The sequence below is a fragment of the Odontesthes bonariensis genome, chromosome 6, assembly GCF_027942865.1.
Source record: "Odontesthes bonariensis isolate fOdoBon6 chromosome 6, fOdoBon6.hap1, whole genome shotgun sequence".
In the NCBI taxonomy this organism is placed as follows: domain Eukaryota; kingdom Metazoa; phylum Chordata; class Actinopteri; order Atheriniformes; family Atherinopsidae; genus Odontesthes; species Odontesthes bonariensis.
This window is the reverse complement of record NC_134511.1, coordinates 27084220-27101757: the sequence shown is the minus strand read 5'-3', so window position 1 is coordinate 27101757 and position 17538 is coordinate 27084220. Positions and strand designations below refer to the sequence as shown.

The 17538-nt window shown below is 42.0% G+C and overlaps 1 protein-coding gene across 10 annotated transcripts in view; it reads right to left on the bottom strand.

Annotated features, from left to right (window-relative positions):
* Positions 1-810: 810 nt before the first annotated feature.
* Positions 811-17538, bottom strand: part of cacna1ba (calcium channel, voltage-dependent, N type, alpha 1B subunit, a) — a 184394-nt gene continuing 167666 nt past the window's right edge. For 8 of the 10 annotated variants that reach the window (XM_075468182.1, XM_075468188.1, XM_075468184.1 and 5 more), the window contains 2 exons: positions 9251-9471; positions 811-2201 (listed from right to left, as the gene is read on the bottom strand). In XM_075468182.1, coding sequence (XP_075324297.1) covers positions 1680-2201; positions 9251-9471 — 743 coding nt within the window. In that variant the 3' untranslated portion in view covers positions 811-1679. The remainder of the gene's footprint in view (positions 2202-9250; positions 9472-17538) is intronic. The other 2 variants (XM_075468181.1, XM_075468187.1) reach the window with 2 other exon arrangements.

Here is a 17538-nt window from a genome sequence, read left to right as displayed (position 1 = left end):
AACTGGAAGTAGGCCTTCAGTCCTGGCACTGCAACATGTTTAGGGTGAGATCAGTTGTTAAAGGTGTGTAATAAAGCAGATGTATTTCAAGCGTTTGCCGGTCAAGAGCCATTGATGTTTAGTTTTTCATTCAGTGACTATGAGCCCTTCAACACAATTGATAAGAGATTTGAAATCACACCGTACAAAAGAAATAAACACTCTTGGTAGCAGTACTACACCCCACCCCCCCACCCACCACTTATTTTGGTCCAAGAGCAGACAAGACTGTGGGGTAACTTTTGTCTTCTTGTGTAAAAAAAATGGTACAGTATAACAGGATACGGGCTGGTACTTTCTTGTTAGCATACTACCCACTAGAGATATCTCTGTAATACAGTATATACTCTCTATCTCACCTATATCCATAATGATTATTTCTTTGAATTCTGTAGATAGTTTTAGATGAGTTTTCAATGCTTAAAAAAAAAACTCTTGCAATGTGTCCCTGAAAAGCTGTACTCGTAAATATTCATGATTTACATGGAGGAAATAGACATTTGGTAAAGGTGGTGGCAAACACATAGAATTGATTCTAATCTATGTTTGGTCCGTTTTCAAGACTCCATTTCTAATGGACACTCATTCTGCGCTCGCTGAATGTGGAATTTGGCAACTTTTTGCTCAAGGAAAATTTTGTGTTGCATTGCTTCCAAATAGCAGAGAAATTATATAACATAGGGGTGGCTGTAGCTCAGGAATCAGAACAGTTGTTTGCCAATCGAAAGGTCAGTGGTTTGACTCCCGGCTTCTCGAGACTATATGTTGAAGTGTCCTTGGCCAAGACACTGAACCTCATGTGGCCTACTGATGCATCCATTGGTGTGTGAATATGTGTGATAGAAAAAAAAAGCACTCTGTAGCCTGTAACATTGTATTGACATGCTGTATGAGTGTGTGAATGAGTAAATCTGGCTTGTAGTGTAAAAGCACTTTGAGTGATCAACTAAACTAGAAAAGCTCTATATAACTACAATCCATTTACCATAATACAGCTCTAAGATTTTATAAATTAATATATGCCAAAAAGTTAGATGAACAGACCAGAACCACAGGTCCTCATAGATGGAAAAAGGTAGCTTGTGTGGCACAAGACCCATTATGTGAATAAAAAATTTCTCACTCTGGAGTGAAACAGCAAAATACATCAGCATTTGTTTGCTAGTTAAAAAGACTGAAATACATACTGGATTTATTAATGACACACAATAGCTGTGTTATCTGTATTACATAAAAAAATTGGATTACGATGATAATAAACTGTCTATAATGTAAAATTGTTTGAGCGTCAATATGGTGGTGCCAACAAACACTGAAGTCAAAGCAAATCAAGAACAGCCCTGGTAAGACATCTCATATTGGCAAAACGTCTGCTCTTTTGAGCTCTTTGATAAAGTGGATCTTTTTCGTTTGCATTCAAATATTATCCAATTAAAGCATTTTCACTCTCCATTTTTCCTCTTCAGAGTTAAGGTTGCTCCCAACTTTAACTTTCAAAGTTAGGATTAAAAAAACAGCTTTAAACATACAGTGATAATGTAAACTAAAGTCTTCAAAGAAGATGATAAAACTCATCACAATTCCTCAAAAATGCATTAAAAAGGTTGGTTTAAAGCCATGCTAGCACCATTCATCCTTCTCTACCTCCTGTACCTCAGTGCTCTGACGCCAGAGCTTGGGCTGGTGCTATCCCCAAAACTGAAGTGATACCCATTAGGCACACCAAGGTCTACACCAAGAGTTGGAAGTAGGGCTCCCATCATGTGAGGCAGTGTGGTCCGAGATGAGTGTCCAGCACTGTGGCTAGGGGACAGTGATGCTACATCCTGGAAGACATCGAGCTGGTCCCGGAGGCTGCTGTAGGATCTGCTTAGAGCCTTGCCATGGCCCTGGCCCAGAAAGGGCTCAGAGCTGATGCAAGTGACGAGGCAGGGGATGTGGCGGGAACCACTGTGACGGAGGATGTTGTGCTCTGACAGGCCACGGCTCAGTTGGCTGGGACTCAGGGACGCCTGGCTAGACACAAAGTGCACTGGAGAGGAGTTTGCAGTCTTGTATGCTACCCCGGGCCGTGGGGTGAGGGGGGTCTGTGGGAGTTGCCGACGTCCACGGGTTGGTGTGATAGAAGTGGAGCTCAGTGCCACTTTAACCCAACCACTGCCCTAGATGAAAATTGAACAGGCAATTTGAAATAATAGAATGATGATTAAAATATGTAAGAGAAGAAAAGGAAATGGGGAAGGGGAAAACGGCAGAAAGGATAACAAAGAAAAAACATCAAAATGTCGTATGTGATGGGATACAAAATATGACAAAGAAAAAAAATATTGACAGAGAGCATAGAGAAGACAGAACAAAAGAAAAAAACAAATGGAAAGGTAATGGGAGAGATGAAATCATGACAACAGGAAGTGGGAAAAGAAGTGAAAAGCCATGAGAGGCTGTACGGACAGAAGATAAATTAGTGTTTAGAGCATGCCGAAATCCTGTTAATGCTTCAGCAGAGACTGCTTCCTCATAACAAACTGCTCAACACTTGTCGAAGAATGCACTACTCTGCCTATCATCTTAATGACTGGCAGAGCATGTAATGTAGCTCACCTCTGAGAAATAGTCATGTGCAAAACTAATCAGACCCTCTTTCACTTGTAAGGTTCAACGTATTCGGCATCCTCATAAACTATAACTTGGTCCGCATCAGGTTGTATAATTAGCTAAATTAGCAACCTCAGATGGACAACAGCACATATGGCATATTACACTGTGTCATTTTGTGTTTCACAAAGACTGACCAGAAACGCAGAAATAGTGTCAAAAAAACTAAGCACACTCCATGATTAAATTGCTTGTAGAACCACTTTTACCAGCAATAATTTATTTTCTACATGGCATGATCAGTCTATCATATTGTTGGTTGAGGAATTTTGGCCCGCTCTTCTTTACATCATTGCATCAATTTATTGATATTTGTAGACATTTATGAAGGTATTGCCAGCAATTCGGTCATGTTAAGCACTGAAGTTAAACTGGGTCATTGCAGTGCCTTTATTCTTTTCTTTGCCCATCTGTTGTAGATTTGTTTTCAAAAGAAAATAGGCTTCTCTCTGGGAACCATTTCAAACAAGTCATATTTGTTCAGTTTTTTTTTCTTCAATTTTCTAATTCTAATCGTCCTTTAACATTCCTAATGCTTTGGACTCTGATGAGTAGCTCTTTGGGTTTTTTTAATTTTCTCTGAGTTTTGCAAGGTCTGATCTTGCAGTAACCTTGGTGAGATGTGTGTTTCTTTGGAAGATTGGCAACTGCCTTGAAAGTTTTCCATTTCTGAGTAATCTTTCTCACTGTGCCCTACTTTCTCACTGTGTACACAGTTACTTATTTAGGATCATTGCTGATTGCTGTCTTTTCTAGACCAATAGCTTGTGCTTTTATAAAGGTGGTCAATCAAGTGCATTTAATTAGCAGCACCTGGCTGCTACTTAACCCTTTTATTTACTTTAAGAGGACTTTGTTTTGTCACACATCGTTTAGATATTTTGGCTTAGTTTTTGACAAATGAAAAATGATACACGGTCATATGCCTTGTGTTGTTCGTCTGAGGTCGAATTTACCTAATTTCAACACTTGGTAAGGACCAGATGTTTTTTTTATTGTCCTGATATGTAACATTCAACAACAGAAAGAGATCATGATTTTTTTCCCGTATGGACATAGACTGTCTCTGGAAAACTGTGGCCTCTAGTTTCATGGCAGTAAACTAAAAGCAAAAGTGCAAAAGCTGTTGAAAAACAGTGACAAATGTGGAGCTGATGTGGAAGTGCCTTAAAATGAAATACTACCTTTTGTTTCACTCTTAAACTTCTCTAACTTAAACAGACTTCCCTTAAAAATATTTTCTCCCAGGAAATGCCAAAAAAACGTTTTTCATAAGTCCCTATGATGTCAATAGCTGATTTCACTCTTTCTGATCATCAAGTTTGGAAAATAACCTTCTGAAAATAATTATTTTATTTCATAGATACATATTTTTGTCCGGTCAACTTTCAAGTATTATTCTCCAGCTCAACCTTCTTCAATAATTCCATTCCTATATGTTACTGTTTGATTTATGACTCGTGTCCTCATTTTGCCCTCCCTGTGCCATTATCATATTATAGCCATGCAAATTAATATTACCTATAAATATCCCTTAAAACATGGAGCATTACTCAGGTTTCAGCCGTAGTCCAAATGTGTGCCTTATTTTTTCACTCAGACACATGGTTCTGCGCTGACTGTGCTGGAGCACAGGGCCCGTTTTGCAAAGCAGGACTGTGTGTCACAAATGCTGCAAAACTCTGATAGGATGTAATAGCGTGATTAAGGTATATACTTATGATTAAGGTTTACATAATGCAACTAAGTTTGGAATACTTTTCCAGACTGCTCTAAGCAATCTTGTCAGGACAATCTATCTTAATCCACATTTCAGGTTTTAAAACCTTTAAAAGAAACCTTTTCAGGTTTATTTAAAACCACCTTGTGCTAATTTGATAAAATAACATACTAAATACAAGCTTGGCTCACTTTGCTTGGCTATTGGGCTGTTTTTGCAAACAGGTTAACTGTCATAAACACTGATAAAAATGTTGAATTCAAAAGCAGCATCTTTGATTATTCAACTATCTCAATAGTTAACTATCTTTAATAGTGTCTTTCACTATACATTTATGACTATAAAGTTACTTTAACTGTGACTGTGCACTTTAAAAGACAGCTAAGATATTTTCAGTGAATTATCCCAACTCAAAATCAGTAAATATACATAGATTTAAATTACCGAAAAGGTGATTAACTTAAGAGAGGTGATAACCTGATGTCATGTACATGTAAAATAATAAATAATGACTAAATCTAACTAGTTTAAACGCATAATTTTCTCACAACACGTAACCACCATAACAATTCATTTTTGGATGTTGAGTAAGCAGTGGTTGTATAAAACATAGCATAAGATTGAAAGAGATGAACATATCACTTTTCTACATGTTCAAGCATATTGAACAGTCGGTTCATATATATATACTTATGAAGGTCTGGGGCTGCACGTGGTGTGATGGTTAGCACTCACAGCAAGAGGGTTCGATCCCCACCCGGGGGCTTTTCTGTGTGGAGTTTGCATGTTCTCCCTATGTATGTGTGGGTTCTCTCCGGGTACTCCGGCTTCCTCTCACTGTCCAAAAACATGCATGTTAGGTTCATTAGTGTCTCTAAAATTGTCCCGTAAGAGTGAGTGTGAGTGTGTGTGTGTGGTTGTTTGTCTCGTTTGTCTCTGTGTGGCCCTGTGATGAACTGGCCAACTGCCCAGGGTGTACCCCGCCTCTCGCCCGATGACCGCTGGGATAGGCTCCAGCCCTGGATTAAGCGGGTATACAAAAAAGGATGGATGGATGGGTATAAGTTTGTAAGGGGCTTTGTATTAGGATGGTGTCATGTCATGGCTTTGGTGTTTGGTTGTGAGTTTCAGGCGGGGCCGAGCAGGTGTCCAGGAAGTCTGGGGCGGAGTCTGGACTGTCCCTGCCAGCACACCTGCTGCTCATGTGTGCTCGTTTAGAGTTGGCTTCTTAAGGAGCTCCAGTCTTTGCCTGAATGTTCTTACTGTTTGACCAGTGTTCCACTGTGTTTTTTGGTTTTTTTTTTTGGCTTCTCCTCTCTCCTTCCTTTCCTTATTAAATTAAAAAGAAAGCATTCCATGTTTAACTGTGCCTCTCTTTGTGTTATCAGTTCAGCTTTGCTTCTCCTGTGGTCTTGGATGTCCCTGCTGATCCAGTCTCTGTGTCTGGACTGAGAACCTGCAAAAATACCATTTTCCTGCTTTTGTACCTGCCTGTATTGCTGTAGGTACCTCTTCCTTCGCTGGACCCCTCCTGGAACCATAGTAAGCGCTCACTGAGCAACAGATCATTCATTATTGAATACTCCTGGACCAATCTAACTACTTCCTCTGTTCTTAGACATAATCACAGACTGGATTCACTGTGGCTTCACCTTACAACTTACTTCTATTAATAAACTGTTTCCTTCCATATCTCGGTGTCAATCTGCTTTTGGGTTCCACCCTTTGTGAATCGGCATTTCATAGCCGTGACAGATGGGACTCATTACATTGGACGTGAGTGTATTTTTAATTTGTCATGAAACTAGAGGCCTTAACCTTTGCTGGGCCTCATTCACCAAAAGTATGAATTTGTTCTGAAGTCCTACTTGCACACTTTTGAAGAAGACTGGCATTCACTAATGTTTTCTCATCACAACAAACACTCAAGGATACTCTTGTGCACATTTGGGTGCTGACAAGCACATGCAAATTTTCTTAATTTTTGGCTCCTGGAACATTTTCAGTGGGAGCTGGAATTCGGCGTGGGCATATCACAGCTGTCCATCAGCTGAACTGTCTTGTGAGTCGTGCCTGCAATAAATCAACTGGCCACACAATACATAAAGTTTCCAAATACAGCTGAAGAGATTGAATTCTCTTGCTCAATCCCCACCCGGGGGGATCGAGCAAGAGATGATGAACACCATCGGTGCAATAAACTCATTCCCATACCTCAACCGCAATCAATATCACTCCATAAATGTCCAATGCATTTGCAGCTCCCAGAACCTCCTAATGAATGTGTTCTCCCCACTTCCCAGGAGGAGCAAAAAACTCCTTTATCTTACAGAATATGGCGTGATCTTTGTGCCACCAGGTTGAGCGCGCAGTGACACTGATTTGAGGGCACAGATCTATCTGAAGGAACAATAATTTTAAGCGTGTGCGTATGAATCTCACACACGCTCGCTCATAGGTGCTCGGACACGCGCTCAACTCTGACAAACTGCTCGCTCGAAAGGCTCACTCTGCTCGCGCTCGGCTCTATCTCTCTGCTCGCAACTCTGTTAGTTGTATGTAAATGAGCCACGCCACCAGCCAATCACTGCAGAGTCTGCAGTGCAGACTCAATTGAACTTCTACCATCACCCTAAAGGAATTAAACTAGATGTTATATTTTTTTGTCAAACCAGTAACCATTACAGATTAAACCAATAACACAATTGATCAGTTTAAAGTTTAAAAACCCACTATGGGTCAGCTGCTATAGTTCATAACTTACTAGGTAAAAACAACCACTTCAATACTTCAAACATTTAATTTCCTAAGCTGGTGCAGTTTTATTTTTCTACCGTTTTAGATTTTGATCAAATCAAATTTATTTGTAGCACATTTCATGTACAAAACTAGCCTGGGAATTCCCATGCTGCTTTGCGTTCGATTTCATTCTCACTGCAAAGTCAGCCTGGAAACCACCGCCCTTATTTTTGCCAGAGTTTGGGAACCAATCACAGAACGGGGGGGGGGGGGGGGGGGGGGGGGGGGCAGCAAGACGATGACGACGTCTATGCGCTACACCGAAGCTTGTAGAGTGTTAATTCAACATGACGCTAAAATCACATGTCATGAAACCAAACTTCTACAGTAGTACAAATATGGTCTGTACTCACAAAACGATGCATTTGGAAGTTTGTACATAGTCCAGGAGTTTATTATTATCATCAACACAAGCCTGATAGCTTTTCTGCTGCTAAAGCTACGTTGACGTCACTTCTGGGAGCTGGGAGCTTCAAAGTAAGATGAGGTTTGAGCTACTACTGTAGACAACAAAGCAAGGCTGCTCAATTTCTCCATTGATAAAATAAATTCACAACTCTACAACATAAAAATTCATGTAGAATATAGCATATAGGCCTACTTTGTTGTCAATTTAAGTAGCTTAGAGCGCAAGTTTACTTTTATTTTCCATTTTTTTCTTCTTCCTCGTCGAATTTCTGTCGTCATCTGGTATAAGTGATACAATTGGCTATGAATTGCGCGCAAAGCAGCATGGGAAATACCTGACGTCATTTGATAGACATTCGTAGCGCCCAATAAACGGCTCTAGGCATTCGTAAACCACGCCTCAAATACGAGAAAATGCACACCTAGTTCCCAGACCACCATTTCATCTAGATTGTGGACGCGTCAGCCAGGCTAGTACAAAACAATTATTTACATAAAATAAAAGCATTGCAGCAGGGATTGGAAGAAACATTAAAAATACATAAAAGAATATAAAGAGAAACAAATAAAAAAAGTTGATGTTAGGTTTCTTTCTCTAAAATATTTGTGACACCCTACAACAGTAATCAGTAGGCTAACTAACTAGCACCCAACTACACCAGTTTTAACATGATTACTACAATTCTTCATCCTTATTTTTTTATCATTTATCACACAAATACCAGTCTGTGAAAACTACCAGTCTGTGATTGGCTGGTGGCGTGGCTCATTTATATATAACTAACAAAGTTGCGAGCGCAGAGACAGAGCCGCGAGCAGAGTGCCATTCGAGCGAGCAGTTTGTCAGAGTTGAGCGCGTGTCCGAGCACCTATGAGCGAGCGTGTGTGAGATTCATACGCACACGCCTAAAATTATTGTTCCTTCAGATAGATCTGTGTCCTCAAATCAGTGTCACTGCGTGCTCAACCTGGTGGCACAAAGATCACGCCATAACAGAACAGCTGGCATGCGCCTTGGATAAGGAGCAGCTGATGATGCATGGCTCATTGATACATATATTTCAAGAATTAAAATTTTCAAGAATGGTGTTTTTCTATTATTTGTTTTGTTAGGAGATTGAGGATATGCCCTGGCCACCTGGTTAATATCACCACTTACCAACCCTCAGACTCACCAGGAGGTTTTGTTCACTCGGATACATGCACAGTGAGTAACTCCCCAATCTAGCTCACTATATAATAGGCATCTTAAAAGAATGCGGAATGTGTTTGCAGATGGCCCTTCAGTCTCATGCCCTTTTATGGGCATTTTCAGGTGTTTACCAATGCAAAGTTGGGATAGTGGGCACATCCTTTCAGTTTACGAAAACATTGACATTTATCAATCTAAGGGCAAAGATATGAACAATGTCTTGGTCTAAGAACACGTTCACACATCTGACGAGTTTTCTTAAGAACAAGATTTAAAGATGATTCTTAAGAAGAAATTGGTGAATGAGGCCCAATCAATCAGCAGGTCCTAGAAAACTCTAAATAAATCTTAAGTTTTGATTTTGATGTGCATGGACTCATCCCTTTTATGTGAACGTGTATCACCTGATCCTGTTCTACATGCCTGTGCCTTCCCACCTGCATGTTGCTGGTTTCCTGCCCCTCACTAGGAGAGACAGTACAGCTGGCGGTGGCAGATTTGGTATAGCAGTATTCCCGGCAACAGTAGCGGTCACAAGAGTAGAAACGCTGCTTGTCTGCAGAGGAGTGATGATGTTTCCTCTCATGGGAGCGGCCTCTTTTGCGGGGAGCTCGTTCTCTGGAAGCATCTGGGTCAGATGCTGGCTCTCTTGGTGCTACTGCGGAGAAAGAAAAGATTGCAGGTGACAGATGGTGTTTCATTAGGGCTGAAGAAAGCCACAGGTTACCAAAAGCATTAACAAGAGTATATTGGATCAGTGTTCAATATTCTGTTCAAGCAACCCAGTAAACCATGATAAAGCAACATTGTGCAATTTGCCTGCAGTTGCATGTTGAAATAGCTTTTAAAAATGATGCTTCTACAATTTTAAAAATGGATTAATCAGTTCCAAGTAACATTTATTTGACATTTTCTAAGCTGACCAAGTTATCACAAACAATTTACCATGCAAATGAAGGTAATCTTAAATATTTCAAATTTCTATCAGATGTAATCGTAGACATGATGCAATAACGTAAGTAACAATCATACTTGATGATCATCCAAGTTTAGCTTTGCTTGTAAAATAAAGTGGGTAATATTAAAGTATTAACGCTTTAAGCTAAACATACACTGCCGTCCAATTTACCCTACTGAAAATGTACTGTATGAAAAGCAGCTTAGCTGGAAGGATAAGCTTTAAATTTCCAATTAGAGCTACTGTATAGTCCAGCCCTTGGGGCATAGGTTAGCAGGTACCCTATATACAGAGGCTGAAAGTCCTGTTGCAGGAGGACTCAAACTCCTGGTTTAAGTCGTGGCTTGGGGTCCTTTGCTGCATGTGTAATGGTTATAAATATGTTAACTGGTGAACACAAAGGAAGAATTTACTATTTGGTTAAAAAGTGTTTTGTTTTCATTCATGGTGGTGAACACATTGTTATTTGTGTCTTTGTGGAAGAGAACTTGTGATCGCATTATCACACTGATTTGCTAATCGAGTGATCCATGATCAGCTACTCTGGTCTTGGAATGACAGAGCGGTAGAAAAATGCATTAAAACAAGAACGTGTTTAAAATGCCAATTCTTGAATATTATTTTGTTTATTCTTTATTATACATTGTTTACATTCAGAGTGATTTCTTCAAAGTTTGTTTTGAGAGTCTTACCTGCTGATTGAGTCTCATTTGATTATGTCTGAGTTAGCGAAGGGGAAACGTGTTGCTGCTGCTCGTTCATTACAACACTGGACGTGACGACAGTAACCTCGTGTCTTGTGTCTGTTCTTCACTATTCCCCTTTTGAAGAAAGGGGAGGTGTAACATTTTCTGGAGGCACTGCTGGGATTGAGTGAGGCAACATCCAACTCTTCTCCCAAGAACAGACGTCCCCATTCAGTCCCCTTCAACTTACCCAGATAGACAACATCTAGTGGACAATACTGTGGCGGTCCAAGTGTCTTCAACATTAAACAAAGCAATCTGAGGTAACCCAGTGTACCAGGAGCGCTTCTGCCAAGTTTAAGCACACAAGTTACCGCAGCTGTAAGACACTAAGTTGTTGCTGCAAGGAAAATGGAGTCAACTGGAGTAGAGACTTTGCAGTTGGAAATAATAGGACTTTTGTGCACATTGCCAGTAGAAAGCTTAAAAGAACTGTGTGACTTTCTCCTCATTGCTGGGTCAGAATTGGAGCATGTGGCAGGAAAGAACAGAACATCACTCATCTTAATGATAAGTAATCATCTACAAAGTGAAGAGTTACAGAAACTTGAGGATTTGGGAATGTCGACGTTCCTCTACCTCAGAGACAAAATAGCTGACCTCCAGGCTGAGGTAGCGACTGACCACATAAATGAGCCACTTAATGAGGAGCAAAATGAGACTGACACTCAAGCCTGTGCACCAAAAGAAAGCAGACCTTCTCAGTTACACCCACTACATGATGTTGAAACTGCACGTGGGGAAAGTGGACATAAGGTCCCGGCCACCAGACTGTTCCACAGAATGCCAGCCTCAGGCTTATGCTTATTACATGACCCTCCTTAAAGACCTTAAAGCTGAAGTGTCTTCTATTAAAGAGTCTATGCAACAGTCCTCTTACCAACAGCAGCAGCACCAAAACCGACCATCAGGACCAGATTGCACGTCACCCCAGTTAGCATCAGCCTACCATGACCCACCACTGGCACTGGCCCCAGCCCCTGCAGCACAACAAGGTTATTTTCAACCCCATGTCATGCAACACAGATACCCTCAAAGCCCTGCAGTACAACACAGCTATCCTCAGGTCCTTGCTGCAGAATATGGCTACTCTCAAGTCCCTGCGGCACAACATGGTCACCCTCCACTCAACCCAAGGTATGGCAACCAGCGCTCATTTGCAACAGCTACATCTCGGCAGAGGAGGAGATGCTATGGCTGCCAACAGGAAAATTTGGAAGTCTGCACTCACTGCTTTAGGTGTGGCAGCAGCGAACACTTCTCAGCCGGTTGCAGAATGGGAAGGTCAGCTCACTACAGAGGCGGAGCTTTAAACGGGCAAGGGTTACCCCAGCGGGGCAGGGAGTGACCCCGTCAGCATCAGTTCCCCAACTCTGTGCACACTGTGGCGCACGTGGGATAAAAGTGAGGCTCAGACAATGTGCGGTATGTAAAAGTGTGTTATATTGTTCCAAAGCATGTCAGCACGAGCACTGGGTTGTTCACAGGAATCAGTGTTCAAGAAGTTCATGTAATACAGTCCGAGCCAAACCACAAAAGAAAAGACAACTCAAAGTTGCTCCATTAGTTGGACAAAAATATCTGATTGACTGTCATATTCAAGACCAGCAGGTTAGAGCTTTGTGGGACTCTGGGTCGCAAGTGACTGTAGTTAGCGAACAATGGAAAACAGATCACTTGCCACATGTAAGACTGAGACATATTTCTGAAATTATTGAAACTACTGACACTCTAAACCTCATTGCAGCTAATGGTGAAGACATGCCATACATAGGGTGGATAGAGGTTGCATTTAGATTAGCTGCAGATGCAGGAGCCCCCACAAAAGAAGTTGCTGTTCCCACCTTAGTGATTAAAGGTAACAGTCTTGCTCGGCCTATTATCGGCTCAAATGTTGTTGGACTTATTGTTGATACAGAGCTACAGCAGAATGAAACCACCGATAAACAGCAGCTCATTAAAACTGTCCAAGCAGCTGTCTCTGATTTTGAAATGGAGGATGCTGAGGTGTTTGTCGAGAGAGTTGCCGCTGAACAGCGATCACTGGAGTATGTTGTGAAAATGACCAGAGAACATGTGCATGTCCCCAAACATACATCTGTAAAAGTGGAGTGCCGTATTGTGACACCACCTTTGCAAGAAGAGACAACACTGATATTTGAGCCTAGTATCAATCCGCAGTGGTCAGAGGGCCTAGAATTCACTGACACTCTTGTAAATCTGAGGAAAGGGGAGAAACCATTCATAATTGTGGATGTGCAAAACCCAACAGATCATGACATAGTGCTCACTGGCAGAACAGTTGTTGGGACAGTACAGCCAGTTCAAGCAGTTTACCCAGCAACAGTGTTTGAACGGCCCTGTGCCACTCCTACAGTAACTGTAAATAATATGGGAGTAGAAAAAAAACAAACCTCTGGGACTAAATGGGATCCTCCAGTTGACTTGAACCATCTTAGTTCTGCTGAAAAGGAAATAGTTAAACAAATGTTAAGAGAAGAGTCAGACTCCTTTTCCAGTTCTGATGAGGACATTGGCTCCATTGAGAACCTGCGGCTTTCCATTTCACTGAAAGACACTGAACCTGTGGCCAAAACTTACCTCTCTGTCCCAAAACCACTATACCAAGAGGTAAAGAACTATCTTCATGACCTCATCACACAAGGTTGGGTGCGCAAATCCTCTTCAGCTTATGCTTCCCCAGTCGTGTGTGTCCGCAAAAAAGATGGAAGCCTACGCCTGTGCATCGATTACCGTGAGCTGAACCGGAGGACTGTACCAAATCGTCAGCCCATCCCCAGGGTGCAGGACATCATGGACGGCCTGGGAGGTAATTCATGGTTTTCACTGTTAGACCAGGGAAAAGCTTACCATCAGGGGTACATGGCAGAGGAAAGTCAGCCACTCACTGCTTTTGTGACTCCCTGGGGCCTATACGAATGGATCCGAATACCGTTTGGTCTAATGAATGCACCAGCTGCCTTCCAGAGATGCATGGAAGAAACTCTGGATGGGCTCAGGGATGAAATTTGCATTCCTTATCTTGATGACGTATTAGTGTTCAGTAAGTCATTTGTAAGCCACGTGGAACACGTCAGAACTGTACTGAGGCGATTAAAAACGCATGGCATAAAGTTAAAACCAGCCAAGTGTGAGATCTTCAAACGAGAGGTTCGCTATCTTGGGCGGGTTATTTCATCAGAGGGCAGTAAAATCGACCCTACAGATACGATAGCTGTCAGAGCCTTAAAAAACAAGCGACCGGCCACTGTGGGACAACTAAGAGCCGTCATGGGTCTCTTGAGTTATTATCGTCAGTATATCCGAGATTTTTCCCGGATCGCTGCACCTCTTTATGACCTCATGAGAACACCTACTGATTTAGAAAAAAATGACAAGCGTGGCACAAGAACAAGACAAAACAAAAGAAAACAAAACGGTGTGCCGTCCAACCAGCCCATTCTATGGACAGAGAAACATCAGCGCTTGCTGGAAGAACTCTTGGATTATCTTGTGGAGCCACCAATCCTTGCCTTCCCCGACTTTAACAAACCTTTTGTTCTACATACAGACGCTTCCAACCTGGGCCTAGGAGCAGTTTTGTATCAGGAACAGGAAGGAAAAATGCGTGTCATAGCATATGCGTCTCGAACCCTCACTGAGTCTGAGAAAAACTACCATTTCCACTCTGGAAAATTGGAGTTCCTCGCCCTTAAATGGGCGGTGTGCGAAAAATTCAGAGACTATTTAATAGGGTCATCTTGCACTGTGTATACGGATAATAATCCGCTCACTTATGTCTTATCCACAGCAAAACTAAATGCAACTGGATGCCGGTGGGTCGCTGAATTGGCGGATTTTCACCTCACCATTCGATATCGGCCCGGAAAAGAAAACACTGATGCCGATGTTCTCTCAAGGCTGCCAGTGGATCTGGACACCATGATGAAACACTGTACTGAGGAAATGTCCTCTCGTTCAGTACAAGCAGTCGTACAGTCAGTAGAGGAACCAGATTCTAACGCAGTGTGGTCCATGGCTCTGTCTGTTCAGGGAAATGAAATGAGTAAACCAGAGCATCAGCCTGTCTTGATGGCAGAGATTTGTCAAGCTCAGAAAGAAGACAAGACTATCGGTCCAGTTATCGAGTGTTGTCATTTAAACAAGAAGCCCGACAGCAAACAGCTGAAATTATTCACTACACGGAGTAAAAGGCTAATAAGTGAATGGGAAAAACTCTCCTTAGATGATGATGGTGTCCTGCGTCGAAAGACAGCAACACGAACACAACTTGTTCTGCCTGACAAGTACAAAGCAACTATTCTGAAGGAGCTGCATGATAATATGGGGCACCAAGGAGTTGACAGGACCACCTCACTGGTAAGGGAACGCTTCTTTTGGCCTTACATGCAGCAGGACATTGAACACTATGTGGCTCACAGTTGTTCATGTTTGAAACAAAAGAAACCCACCCGAGAGACTAGGGCGCCCCTAACTAATATTGTCACAACCCAGCCTTTTGAGTTAGTGTCCATTGATTTCTTACATGTTGACAAGTGTTCAGGCGGGTACGAGTATATATTAGTAGTCATTGATCATTTCTCTAGATTCGCCCAAGCCTATGCTACTACATCCAAATCAGCAAAAACAGTGGCAGATAAACTTTTTAATGATTATGCATTGAGATTTGGGTTCCCTCAACGTATTCACCATGATCAAGGTGGTGAATTCCAAAACCAGCTCCTGGCACAACTAAAAAAGACCTCTGGAGTGTTGGGCTCGCGGACAACGCCGTACCACCCCCAAGGTAATGGACAGGTTGAGCGCTTCAACCGTACACTCATCCAGATGCTAAGAACTCTTACAGAGAAGGAGAAATCGAACTGGAAAGACTCATTGAACAGGTTAATCTTTTCGTACAACTGTACAAGATGTGAAGTTACCGGCTTCTCTCCCTTTTACCTTCTCTTTGGGAGGACCCCAAGACTACCTGTCGACATACTTTTCCGGTTGACACCAGAAACCGGCACCTCTGATCATCGAGAGTACATGCGAAAATGGCGTGAAGGGATGCAAGAAGCTTATGAAATAACAAGGAAAAATGCGCAAAAGTCAGCTGAGCGAGGCAAAAGAAACCATGATCGAAAAATAAAGAGCTCAGAGTTGGAAGCAGGAGACCGTGTGTTGGTTAGAAACTTGACCCCAAGAGGAGGAACTGGCAAGCTGCGCAGCCATTGGGAGGATACGATCCATAAGGTTGTCCGGCGAGTAAATAAGGATGCTCCAGTGTATGAAGTAGTACCTGAACAGGGGAAAGGAAGAGACAGCAGAATTCTGCATCGTAATCTGTTGCTTCCATGCGACCATTTACCCCTTGAAGTCCCTCTAAAAGTTGCCAGACCACAGAGAGAAACTTCAAAACAGACAAATGAAGAGGAAGTCATAAACCAACAAAATAATGACAGTGATGAGGACTCAGAGGATGAATGGTTCTATTCCCCATCTTCACATCCTCCCCAGAATCAGACATGTGACGTCCCAAAGACACGTGATGATGAGGAACCCACTGATCAGCACACAGGCTCTAATGGAGCACATAACGAACAGGGACAGGAACATGACAAAGTGCTTCAGCTGGAGGAGGACCGACGCAGGATTGATTTACCAGTCAGAGATGAGGCACCCGAGGAGCTAGAGACTCTTGGAGACGGCCCTGAACTGCCAGCCATGTCACTCCCTCCATGTGAAAGTCACAGTGATGATGAACAATTACAAGATCGACCAAGGAGAGAACGATGACCCCCAAAGCGGTTCACCTATGATGATCTTGGTAATCCCGCTTGTTATAATCTAGGACTCCCAACCAGTTTCACATACAGGTGTGGCCCTGTACAACACAATGGACCCTATCAACCAGGGCCCTTGTGGCCAGATGCTGTACAGAGATCCACCTATCACCCTGTGTTCTTGTATGGATGATTATAGACATTTAATGGACTGTTTTCCAAACGGAACATGCCATAAGTACACATAAATGTGTGACTTTATGAAGAGAAGAGTGTGGACACATTCATAATGGACTGTTGAAGCAGTTGTGATTCAGCACACACCTTGCATTGGAAATGCAATGACTTTGAGTAGGCCAAATGCCCATGTATGAACTGTGTAGAGTGACATTATATGCCCTACTAGTAATAGCACTGCCCTAATTATTCAATGTCGAGGACGACATTTGTGTTGATGGGGAGTGTGTAATGGTTATAAATATGTTAACTGGTGAACACAAAGGAAGAATTTACTATTTGGTTAAAAAGTGTTTTGTTTTCATTCATGGTGGTGAACACATTGTTATTTGTGTCTTTGTGGAAGAGAACTTGTGATCGCATTATCACACTGATTTGCTAATCGAGTGATCCATGATCAGCTACTCTGGTCTTGGAATGACAGAGCGGTAGAAAAATGCATTAAAACAAGAACGTGTTTAAAATGCCAATTCGGTGTAACACATGCAACCCTCAAAGGTCTTGAGTTTTGTGTTCTGACCAAAAAAATCATAAGACAACTAATACAATCTAGTAAATATGGATAAAGGATGTCTGGACTCCTTTGAAGAAGAAGCTGCAGAAAATATATATAATAAATACCAGAAAACCAGCCGATGGAAGAGGATTTCCCTGGAGACTGGCGTGAGTGGCCATGTCAGAATTAGTCCCAATGCCAGACCTGTACTATATTCTTCAGATATTTCAGTTTGCACCACATTTATGTACTAATCAGTCAACACTGCCATCCATAAAGCCACTACTGACTGCTAGCTAGACATAAGATACACTACAGTGTATTTTATGTTGTATGGTCAATGAGCTCAGTAGGATTAGAAGTGTTCGGTTTCGGAGCTCACAGCATTATCTTATCTTACTAAAAAAAACTTTAACTTCTAGCAAACAATTGACTTTATCTAATAACCTTATTTCTGTTAAGGTTTTTCACGATTTGATGGACATGAGTCCATCTGCTGCGG